Raw genomic sequence first — 12,772 nt, forward strand, 5'->3', positions numbered from 1 at the left:
TCTCTTGTTTGTACAGATCTTACATAAAAATTGCCAAACACCACTATACATTATTTAAAAATTTCAGTATCCTGTTTCATGACTGAGAAGTAAGTATGGTAGAGTGACTTTGCAGAAGTCAGCCAATATTAAAACAAGTTATTTTCCAGACCTCTTGGCTTCAAGCTTATCAGACCAAGTGGTGGTAACATGCCAGAACTGAAGCTTTCCATGAACCTGTGGCTATAGATGGTGATTTTCTTGCAAAGTGAAAACATCTAGCCTATTAATGCTTTTGTAGGGTATCCTTTTAAGTTCTCAATTATATATCATCTGCCAGGACAGTGTGGTTAGCTCCACTTGTGTGTTCAAAGTGGCATTCTATGTCCATCCTAGCTCGGGGGCACAGAAGCGAATGTTGCCCTGATCCTGCTGAAGCTCAGGTTCCCACCTGGGGACAGTGCTGTCTTGAATACAGCTGTGGCTGCTGTTACAGCAAATGGAGCTTAGAAGAAAGAGCATCAGCAATAGAGAGGCCCCAACCAATAGCCAGGAGCAGCACTGCTGTGGTAGTATCAAGATGAATACATCCCTCCTTTACATACCATCCTCACGAGGGCTTTTAGCCTCATAATTCTAAGCATTATAAGACTGGTTTATTTATTTAAAATGTCACTGGATTCGCTTGTTGGGTTTTTTTAAGATTGATGAAGAAAGGTAAATAGTGGTATCCCCCAGGAGTCTGCACTGGCTGGGATGAGTGTTGAACAACATATTCATAAAGGATCTGGAAAAGGGTAGATACTGAAGTGGCAAAATTTGCAGGTGATCCCAATTACTCAAAGATAGTTAGTGCAAAGTATACTGGGAAGAGTTAGAAAGGGATCTCACTAAACTAGGTGACTGGGCAACAAAAGGGCAGATGAAATTCAATATTGATAAATGCAAAGTAATCTACATTGGAAGTCATAATCTTAACTACAGGACACACAAAAATGCTGGGGTCTAAATTAGCTGTTACCACTCAAGAAAGATCTTGGAGTTACACTAGTTTAAACCTGCAAGTGTTTGTACTAGTTTAAACCTGCACCCTGCCCCATGCTGCAGAAGGTGAAAACACCCCGAGTCTCTCTGAGCCAAGGGAAAATTCCTTCCTGACCCCAAATATGGTGATCAGTTAAACCCTGAGCATGTGGGCAAGACCCACCAGCCAGACACCTGGGAAAGAATTCGCTATAGTAACTCAGAGCCCTTCCCATCTAGTGTCCCATCACTGGCTGTTGAAGATCAGCTACATGCCATTGTAGGCAGTCTCCTCATACCGTCCCCTCCATAAACTTACCAAGTTCAGTCTTGAAGCCATATAATTTTTTTGCTCTCACTGTTCCCCTTGGAAAATTGTTTCTAAAGACAGTGCAGGATACACCAGTCAAAACTGGTAGCATTATCTTGCCCCCAGGGCTGACCTAACCCCCGTTTCTGTAACACTTGGTATAAGCTTAGAAACTGACAGTTAAGGTAGTACAACCCCCTCCTGTGGACACAATTCTATCACTATAAGATGCGTTTATACCAGTAACAGAAATAAGCTATACTGCTATAAAAACATATTGATAAAATTGTGCCCAGAGGAGGGGACAGTACTGCTTTAACTGCCAGCTTCTAAACATATACAAAGTACTACAAAAAACTGCATGTGCCCATCCCCAGGGCTGACCTAAAGTAGGTAGTCCACAGCTTGATAGAATCTATAGTCAAAACAGTTCAACCATATTATAAAAATGGTGTAGCCAAGCCCCTAGAATGGGAGGAGATACCCATCTACCCTTCACTTGAGAGAAGACCAGCAGCTTAATACCATCTACTCCCATGTACATGCCCACTGATCAGACAGACTCCAGCGTGCGGCTCTACTGCAGCTTCAGAAAACAATTGGAGAAGTAACTTATTTCAGAGGGGACGGGAGGTTCCTGTGGGTGAAACGTTGTCAAGGCTCTCGGATGAAGTGTGGCACTGTGGAAATGCAGTGTTGTTTAGCTTCAGTACATTTCCTCATTTAACCTGTCACACTTTGATGTGCCTTTTCTATAGCTTACCAACCTAAGCTGCTCTTCTCCTTTCCCCCTCTCCTGGTTGCAGGGGAAGCTAGGCAGATTGACGAGTAAATGCTGAGAATTACAGAAACATTTGGCAGTAAGGAGGTGGTGCAAAACAGGTTTCACTTGGACAACCCCTTCTACCACCCAAAACCTGGCTGAGCAGCCCCCATGCTTTTAAATAGCTAGTTGTCAGGCATAATCCCCCCGAGAAACTGGACATTAGTTTAACATTTAACATCATTTTAGCATCTCTCTCTCTCAGGTGGCTGTACTTCATTAATATCAGAGGGAAACTTGTGTACAGCTTGGCTGTTCCTTAATACTCCAAGTTCACTGTAGCATGGGGATGGTACTGGACAGCTGTCTGTATGCATTTCTTAATACTTAGACTGTAAGCTCTTTGGGGATGGAATCATCTGTGTTTGCACCACCCCTACCCCCATGAGGTCCTGGTCCATGACTCGTGCTTCCGGGGCACTCTGGTAATACAAATAGTGGTTCAGCAAGACTGCTGCTAGAGATGAAAAGATGAGGAAATCAGAGCAATGAACCAAAGAGTTTGCAAAAGACTCTGAGCATATCACTAAAACAACATTAACAAAACCATGTAACTTACATTATGCTGGTTAGTCAGTTTCATCTTCACATTATCATGTTCTCCTTCCATTACACCTGTCCTCTGCACTGGCTTCCCACAGAATTTCAAAGCAAGTTCAAGATCTCAGTCCTTATCCTCAAAGTGCTTCATAGTCTGCGCCCACAATATACAAGACCACTGAAAGCTCCGGGACAAAGTTCTTGGACAACTATGCTCCTGTAGCACAACAGAACTCTCTACAGAAAGAATAAACCTTGTCTGTGTGAGGGACAGAACTTTCTCAGAGGCTGGTCCAACACCCTGGAATAAATTCCCTGCAAAGGATCATCACAAACCTTTCCGCTCACATGCAAAGTGCATTTCTTTGCGTTAATCTTCTCTTAAGCACATAACAGATATTTTAAAAACAAAAAACATCCTATCAAAACAAGACACTACTGCACATAGAATCATAGAATATCAGGGTTGGACGGGACCTCAGGAGGTCATCTAGTCCAACCCTCTGCTCAAAGCAGGACCAATCCCCAGCTAAATCATCCCAGCCAAGGCTTTGTCAAGCTGGGCCTTAAAAACCTCTAAGGATGGAGATTCCACCACCTCCTTAGGTAACCCATTCCAGTGCTTCACCACTAGTGAAATAGTGTTTCCTAATATCCAACCTAAATCTCCTCCACTGCAACTTGAGACCATTACTCCTTGTTCTGTCATCTGCTACCACTGAGAACGGTCTAGATCCATCCTCTTTGGAACCCCCTTTCAGGTAGTTGAAAGCAGCTATCAAATCCCCCCTCATTCTTCTCTTCCGCAGACTAAACAATCCCAGTTCCCTCAGCCGCTCCTCATAAGTCGTATTCCAGTCCCTTAATCATTTTTGTTGCCCTCCGCTAGACATTTTCCAATTTTTCCACATCCTTCTTGTAGTGTGGGGCCCAAAACTGGACACAGTACTCCAGATGAGGCCTCACCAATGTCGAATAGAGGGGAACGATCACATCCCTCGATCTGCTGGCAATGCCCCTACTTATACAGCCCAAAATGCTGTTAGCCTTCTTGGCAACAAGGGCGCACTGTTGACTCATATCCAGCTTCTCGTCCACTGTAACCCCTAGGTCCTTTTCTGCAGAACTGCTGCCTAGCCGCTCGGTCCCTAGTCTGTAGCGGTGCATGGGATTCTTTCATCCTAAGTGCAGGACTCTGCACTTGTCCTTGTTGAACCTCATCAGATTTCTTTTGGCCCAATCCTCTAATTTGTCTAGGTCCCTCTGTATCCTATCCCTGCCCTCCAGCGTATCTACCACTCCTCCCAGTTTAGTGTCATCTGCAAACTTGCTGAGGGTGCATCCATGTCATCCTCCAGATCATTAATGGATACTGAACAAAACTGGTGCCAGGACCGACCCTTGGGGCACTCCGTTTGATACCGGGTGCCAACTAGACATGGCGCCATTGATCGCTACCTTTTGAGCCTGATGATCTAGCCAGCTTTCTATCCACTTTATAATCCATTCATCCAGCCCATACTTCTTTCACTTGCTGGCAAGAATACTGTGGGAGACCGTGTCAAAAGCTTTGCTAAAGTCAAGGAATAACAGTCCACTGCTTTCCCCTCATCCACAGGGCCAGTTATCTCATCATAGAAAGCAATTAGGTTAGTCAGGCATGAATCCATGCTGTTCCTGATCACTTTCTTCTCCCCAAAGTGCTTCAAAATTGATTCCTTGAGGACCTGCTCCATGATTTTTCCAGGGACTGAGATGACACTGACTGGCTTGTAGTTCCCCGGATCCTCCTCCTTCCCTTTTTAAAAGATGGGCACTACATTAGCCTTTTTTCAGTTTCCCCTCCACTTCTACTTCCATTAATGTCCCTTTCTGATTCCCTTCATTCTCAGCTGCCCACTCTTATTGAACCTGCCCTTCTTCCTACCTCTCTCTGTCACATTTACCTTATTCAGCACTCCCTGAATCCTGGCTCCCTTTATGTAACTAGGTGGGGTGGATGGACACCTGGTTCCAGGTCACAATAGAGGTGAAAAGGCCCCATCCCCTCAACTGAAGATAGGGTGGTGGAGCCTGGCAGGAAGATCCCCATTACTAACAGCAGTGGGTGGCTGAGACCCACCCCCAAAGAAATTGGGGTGAGGATAAGAGACCAACCAGCCTGTGACAGATGTGTAGTCACATTGCTTAATGCACTATTGGTAGGTGCTGAGAGAATACAGTGGTGAGTGTGGTTAAAAACTTACATAGAATTGAATGTATTAAGGTGAAATGTTTGGATTGTGTAGGGTTGTTTACATTTCCCTTTTAGTAATGTAATGAAATACTGAATTACCAGTACCACCACAGCTGGATGGTTTTATAAATAAAATAGCTGAGCTCCTCTCCACCCAATTCATTAAGAAACTTAACATGATCAACTATTAATAATGATCATGAATAAGGCTGCGATTCTTTCACAAGGCCGCAGAAGTCACGGATTCCATAACTTTCCGTGACTGCTGGTACAGCTGACTTCAAGGCCACCTGAGCAGCTGACCTCAGGGTCAGCTGGCTACAGGGACCAAGTGAGCAGCAGCTGGTCCCGGAGACTGCCCAAGCAGCAGTCCTGGGGTGGCTGGAGCAGCAGCCCCAGGGGTACCTGGAGGGTGTTTGGAGAGTGGCAGCTGGGGGGCAGTCAACCCCCAGCACTGGAGCAGCCCCTCCCCTCTCCCCAGTAGAAAGCCCCCCAAGAATCGGGGCCCTAGAAGTAGAGATTTAGTCAGAGGTATTTTTGATAAAAGTCATGGACAGGTCACAGGCTGTGAATTTTTATTTATTGCCTGTGACCTGACCATAACTTTTACCAAAAATACCTGTGACTAAATCTTAGCCTTAATCAGAAGGATAACAACTTTAACGTAGACCACATTACCAGAACTGGAAAAAAAACACTATCTTGTTTAAAGCAGTAAGTTAAACATGTGAGGTGGATGTATGGAAAATGTTTTATGAAGTCATTGAATTTGAAAGTGATGAGTCACATTTGATCATATATATTGTTTAAAGTGAGCAGAATTTTAAGTTTAGAGCCACACAAGCACTTCTCCCCATCCCAGACAGGAGCAGAATGCCACTGTGCTTATTTTTAAATTCTGTCAAGAACCATAACTGAAGCTTATTTTCATATGAATAAAGGGTCAACCTGGAAAATGAAGAAGAGAGGCACTAAAAGGGCATTCTATAATGCTAACTTACCATATCCCTGCACATAAACCTCTGCTCTTCATAATGGTCATATGAAAGAAGTCCTTTCTTCCTCATTTAGGCACTGATTAGATCCTAAAGGAACAGCAAATGACCACATGGAATTTGAAGGAAAAAAATCATTGGGAAACAAAAAACACCCTAAACCACTTTTTCCATATTTAAATTTCTATTAAAATGTCCATACAAATAATATTCCAATACACACTGTAGGATTTTTAACAGCAAGATTTTCACGTATATGATGAAGTGGTGTAAAGAATTTTCAGATGCTTCATTCTCCAAACAGCCACACTCCATATCCCGGGTCTTGTCTTCACTAGCAGTCAGAACTTGCCTGAGCAGGTGAGAGAAACATGGCTTTGTTCTTCGTGTCCACTAGCTGTGGGTAAACTCTATGTTTGACACATCTTGCCCACGTGTACTCTGACTACACAGAAAGCTTTGGTTCATGTGCATCAAAACCTGACAAGTTCTGTTGAATGACTTTTGGAAGGGCTCTCCAGGTAGCCAAACTTGTTATATTTTAGTGTCTGATACAAGCTTAGGAGTTCATTTCACTGTAAAGGATGTGACGCCTAAGAGAGAGCATCTCCACACTGCAGTTGTAGAAGAAATTAATGCCATTGTTGTGCAAGCATCAGAAGGCTCAGAGGAGAAGTGATCCAACCTGTCTGTCCCTGTAAGCACTCCTTCCATGACGGTTCCTTAATTGGGAGTGAATTATGTGCTGGTTTCTCCTCAGCTCATATAAATTTTTCATCTTTTACTGGAACAAATTTTTTTTTTTTTTTTAAAAAACACACAAAAAATGGGGGAAGGGGGACAAAATGGATTCCTGAAAACATGCTATTTCCTGCAGATATAGAGCACCACACTTAGACCAATTTTTCATATATAAAATTTTAAGAGTCATTTTCTGAGTGCTAACTTACTGTGTGCTAAGGGACAGACTTTATTGATCTTTGCTCATCAGTACTTCTATATAATCATTCATGGTGCAGTAATCTACTAACTCCCTGAAAAATTCTTTCTAGTACTATATCCTACCATAAAGTGCTACGGTCCACTAAAATTCGTTAGAACCTAGATCAACTTAATAATCAACACTGTTCATAGTAATAGTGCAGTCTTTTCTGCAAAGATATTCAGATGCAGCCATTTTACTCCAACCATGTTGTTGTCCTTTCCCTGCTCTTTTAGTGCTCATTTCCAGTTCACATTCAAATCCGTTTTTAAAAAGTCTCTCGTGGAGAAGGGACTTCATATGGTGAATTGCAGTAGAAACCATTAAAACCCCACTCAAGGTTACACAATGTTCTCAGGAAGTCAAGACTCCCACAGCTTGGTTTGTCGACAGTGACACTATCATCTTTCTATAGCATCAAGGCACTGGTACAGGTCCTTCTACCGCAATGTAATGAAGTTCTTTCCACTTTCAATAGATCTGCTGTCTGAATGAACATGTGTGTTCAGAGTGTCCTTTACTAGTGCCTGACTTCCTTCTGCATTGGAAACAATTGACACGGAGTCCCAGGGATCTTCCTCAGCACAATTATTCTGCAATTCTTCTAAAACAGGCATTCCAGGATCCTTTAAATACTAAAAAAAAAAAAGCAAAAAACAATAATTAGTTATAATGCACTCTGCAGAACAAATGCTGTAACAGACCAATCTTATGCTATATGGTTTAGGAACGTGTACTTATATGCGGAGCTGATAGTGCCACCCATAAATTAAGGTTACCCAACACTACTTCATTATAATACCCTATTTTCTGCTGTTTATAATTTTGCCATACTTTAATTGGGTCAGCTTCAGGCTGATTATGGTGCGGGGGAGGGAGTTTAAAAAAAAATTCAGCCATTTCCAAGAAGGAGATTACAGAAAAATGTGTTTTGCACATGTTAAAAATGTTCTTGCAACTGTTCTGTTGAGATGTTCTTGCCCTTTTGTGCTTTGGAGCAGGGACCTGAAATTTGGCCTGGAGGGAGGGCTTACCTCGGTGCCAGGGGTGTGCCTTTTGCAATCCCCATGAAAATTCACCCAAATTTGGCCAAAATATAAGCCCCTGAAAAGCTGTTTGTGGAAGCTCAGTAGAGGCTTGTTAGAGTTTGGCAGCTAAATTCTCTGACGATTCCATCTGCTCAGAGCATGTTCCATCCCAAGGGCTGCAGGGGGCTCAGCAGGACTTTCTGAGCAACTGCTTCTCCTAGCTGTTGCTGTGGCACTGAACACCAGAATGGCAGGGATGTTGTGTCTCTGTGATCCTCCTGCTGGCACCCAGGCAGCATGGAGAAGGACGAAACAAACACTGGAATGCAAATGGATGAGGAATCAAGAGGAAGGGGAGAAGGGAGAAAGGGAGCTAGAGACAGGCAATGGCAGCTGGGCTAAAGCTACAGGGAAAGAAGGACCTAATCACTAGTCTACAGAATCTGGAATCGAACCAGGATTCCCAAATGTCTACATTCCCCTGCTGTCAGAAGATCGCTGCGAAACCCATTGGCAAAATGTGTGGCTCATCCCCCTCTACTGATTGGCCCACAGGGAGGATAACAGCTCAAGTGATAAAGTTCTGTGCTGCGGATCTAAAGGTCTGAACCCTGCTGATGACCCAAGTGGGGGTAAACTGCTTCCTCATGATGGAATTATTTTTCCTCATTTTTTAAAGATTAGGAAAATTACATTAAAAATACTACACTAAAAGCACGTTAGGGTGCCTCTGAAGTCAAGCACTCCGAAATTTGGAAATCCCAGGATGAAGGTTGACTGTAACCTTAATTCAGCCCTTCTGTACATATGTGTTATGATACAATATTTAAATACATGATCACATGCTATGTTTTCCACCCCTGTCCCTTCCCCATTCAGTGCACAGGATGGCTCTGCTCTCGGAATGAATCAGGGTTGTGTAGTGCATGAGACTGTTGTCTACAGGACTCGGGCCTTGTTTGTAGCAGAAGTTGGAGGGTGTGTGGTGAATGAAGCAGGGGATTTCATGAAGAGAATGGATGATCTCCTGTCCCGGTTAGGGAAGCTGAACAGCATTCTGGAGAATTGGATTCTTTTCCTGCCTCTGCCACAGAGTTCCTATGTGGAACTGGAGTAGTCATGTAATCCAAACATTTCACAGGTGGCCATTAACTGCGTCTTGTCTACACTTAGTGTGCCACTGTAGTGCTTAGTGAAAATGCTACCTACACCGACAGGAGAGCTTCTCCCATCAGTGTAGGTACTCCACCTCCCCAAGAAGTGATAGCTATGTTGACAGGAGAAGCCCTCCTGTGTTCATAGTACTGTCTATTCTAGGGTCAGGCCGGCATAACTATGTCGCTTGACAGAGGTGATGTGCGTGGGGTGGACGGACACGTGGGGTCACATGCCCCCTCCAGATTTCTGCCAGGATTTCTCTCTCTCTTTTTTTTTTTTTTTTTTTATTACAGGAGTGGGTTCAAAATATTGCCTCTGTTGCTTGGGGGCAAGGATTTTCCATACCCTTGTATGATGCAGTTAACTCCGGAGAGGATTCTGTGCCAAAAAAATTAAAAATTCTGCTCACAATATTTTTAAATTCTTCAAAATGTTATTTGTCAAATAAATATGGAAGCTCCAGCATGGCATTAGGAAGCACAGACCACTGGCTTCACAGAGGTGGGAGATCACTGTTCAGCTTCCCGCCCCCCGGGGACACGGACTCAGTGGTGTGAGGCTGCACCCAATCCTGACACAGCGCAACACCCCAGGGCCCTTCCCCTTCGTGCCAGGTGCGGGCAGGCAGGCAGGCTCCGAGTGTGGAGGGGATTAGTGCGGGGGTGGGGTGGGAAATCCACGTGTGGGTTGAGAGGGTTCTGTGTGGGGATCTGGATGCATAGGGGTTTGTTGGGAGGTTCTGGGTGCAACGGTAATGGGACTCTGCAGGGGGGTCCAGGTGAAGATGGTTGTAGCTCAGCAGGGGAGGTCAGGGGGGGCCCTCAGTGGGGTGGGGATCCAGGTGGCTCGTCAGGGTGGTCCAGGTGCAGGGGGGTGGGGGTGAGGCTCAGTGGGAGGGTCTGGATGCACGGGGGTTGGGCAGATGGGGGAGCAGCTCCCCATACAGTGATCCCTCCCCCTGTAGCTGAGGAGCATTGGGCACAGGAAGTGCGGGGGAAGAGTTTGCAGAGCTTCCTGGAGCCTTGGGAAACAATCTGGAGGTGGGTGTGACCCGACTCTGGATACCGGCTGTGCAGGGGAAGAGGAAGTCCCGTCCTCCCCAACTCTGCCAGGACTAGCAGCTGAGCCCAGAGCAGGGTAGGAGCCACAAGCCAGGACTTCCCCAGTCCCGTCCTCTGCCCCACAGTGTTTTACCTCTCTGTTGGCTGCCCTGGGCACCCAAAACATACTACTGGGGAGGGTCACTTGAAAGCCACAAGAGCAATCCTTTGCTTCCCCATCAGAAAGTCATTTTTCTGCAGGGAAGCAAAGAAATCTGCGGGGGACATGAATTCTATGCATGCACAGTGGCACAGAACTCTCCCAGGTGTAACAGTTATACCAACACAAGTTGGTAATTGACACCAAGCCTGTGTGTTCCATTTCTGGATGCCTGAAATGAGCCACTTGGCACCAGATATGCCGAAGTGCAAAGCATTCATACCAGCAATTGAATTCAATAGGAGCTGTGTTCTCAACACAACATGCTATAAAAATGCCAAGTTCTCTGAAAAATCAGGCCCTCATAAGTCTTCAGTTATGCACTCAAAATTAGTGGACACTTGGTAATTTTGGCCTTACTCTCTCTGTGCCTCAGCTCTCCACCCGTAAAATGGGGATATCACCCACTCATCTCAGGAGTGTGGTGAAGATAAATACATTGAAGTGAAGCACTAAAGATGTTATGGGGAAAGCAGAGTTTGAGGGTGTGCAGCAAATGAAGCCTGGGGCCACACACAGAATGAGGGGGGATAAAAAGAAATATTTAATAACCCACTCACTGAATGAGACAGATTCTGTGGAAAAAGTCATGTTTGATCATGTAATTAAAGACTATCATCAAAATGCATATGTACATGGGAGTTGAATTAAAGTTGCACCAGCAACCTTATTTTGGGTAGTTCCCAAATTCTGAGTGCTTGACTTTGAAATATTAATAAATGTTTCTTGTAATGTAGATTTTTTTTTATGCAAACAAATCCACACAAACTAAAGAGCAAATCCTGCAGTCCTCAGTCACTGAAGTCACTAAGAATGTTGCCTGAATTGGGACTGCAGGATTTGGCCTTACAGTATTTTCATATTAGAATCATTCCTACTTTTGATGACAGGAATAACTCTGAGAAGTTAATCAGATATCTGATTAATCATTTTTAAATGACCATAAATGTCCCAATGTACTTTTCTGTTAAATTTACTGGGATTCTGTTGCTTACTGGAAGACAGCAGAAAAAACCTGCAGCATCTTTCATTTCATACTGAACTGGGGAACTTCCATTCTATTTCTTATAATCTGTTGATATCAGCTGAGAAAACTTGGCAAGGCAAAATGAAAGTAAATTCTATAGGGATTTTCCAGCCTCTAACTACTTTGTAACTTTTGCCATGTATGCATCAGGAGCATTCTGTAGTTTCTTACTACTTTATCTACCCAGAATAGGAATTTCTCAATGTTAAAATATCACTTTACTATAGAAGCATCCTAACTTACTTTCACTCTACCTACGTAGTTAACACACATTTCACAACTGTACTGTGTTTACAGTATATATATATGGAGCAATTTTTAGTGTCGTAATTTGGAGAGGGTGATCTTTAAAAGCTGGCTCTACTTAGAAGTCACATTACAAAAACCAAAGCTTTATAAGTAGTCCTTTCAAAAATGTGTCGTCACACAGAACTTGAGGCTGCTAGGAAACATAATAATCACATGTACACAGTAATCAGACTCTGTACTTGTGAGCATAGATGCACACCTGTGACTCATTTTATAGAAACACAGTACTAGTGCAATGTTGATAAATGCAAAGAGCTTTTTTAAAAAACAAAACAAAACTAAATCAAAGGTCAAAGTATTTAAACCAACAGTACAGCAAACTAACGTGTTTTTTCCCTAACTTGATTAGCTCAGACTTGACTGTTATTTTCAGCAAAAAACAGTGTTCTAATTGTTTAAAAGGTTTCCATTATGACAACCAGTTTAATCAATACACACCATTAAATGTTTTAAAAGCCTGTTTCATTTCCCATCTTAGAGACACTTGTCATGAAACACAACTTTCAAACATGACCTACTCCAACTATCTTTTAAAAGCAAAACTCACCAAAAATTAACCATTTGACAGCCTGTCATCTACAAACAGAGCTTTGACATCACCAACACACTTGAATGTAACAAAATTTAAGTGTTAGAGCTCTAAGTTGGAAACTTTTAGTTGCTGAATTAGTCAAAATATCAAATGATACATTCTTCATCAATATTCATCAATATAATGCACGTCAATAGAGTACATTATATGTTGATTAATCACAGTATTCTATTAGCTAGAGTTATTTAATTTCACAGGTGGGTGTTCAAATTGACTGACATCTCAAATGTTAAGACTGGGTGGTCAAGTACAGGAACTGGGCTGTAATATAGCTAATATATTTTATACACAGTATAAAGCACTACAGAATTGCCATCAGGCTGCGTGCCTGCCACCAGAAGTTCACCTCTCGATAGCTCATGTGGAGCAAACAAAAGTTTCATGCACTTTACTTCAGTGCTGTTAAGACAGGAAACCTGGGTGGGTCCTGGCTTTTGGGCAGGTGGGCGGGCAATGACTGGGCAGGGCACGGGGGGACGACAGGAGGGATGGGGACCCTGCAGAGGGGGA

The 12,772-nt window shown here is 43.5% G+C and overlaps 1 protein-coding gene across 2 annotated transcripts in view; it reads right to left on the minus strand.

Moving 5' to 3' along the window:
• Positions 1 to 6,071: 6,071 nt before the first annotated feature.
• The window catches only part of IFNGR2 (interferon gamma receptor 2), a 40,239-nt gene continuing 33,538 nt past the window's right edge, over positions 6,072 to 12,772 (minus strand). For both annotated transcript variants that reach the window (XM_027826045.3, XM_027826046.3), the window contains one exon: positions 6,072 to 7,523. In XM_027826045.3, the coding sequence (XP_027681846.1) occupies positions 7,329 to 7,523 (195 nt within the window). In that variant the 3' untranslated portion in view covers positions 6,072 to 7,328. The remainder of the gene's footprint in view (positions 7,524 to 12,772) is intronic.

Source organism: Chelonia mydas, chromosome 1, assembly GCF_015237465.2.
Source record: "Chelonia mydas isolate rCheMyd1 chromosome 1, rCheMyd1.pri.v2, whole genome shotgun sequence".
Lineage (NCBI taxonomy): Eukaryota > Metazoa > Chordata > Testudines > Cheloniidae > Chelonia > Chelonia mydas.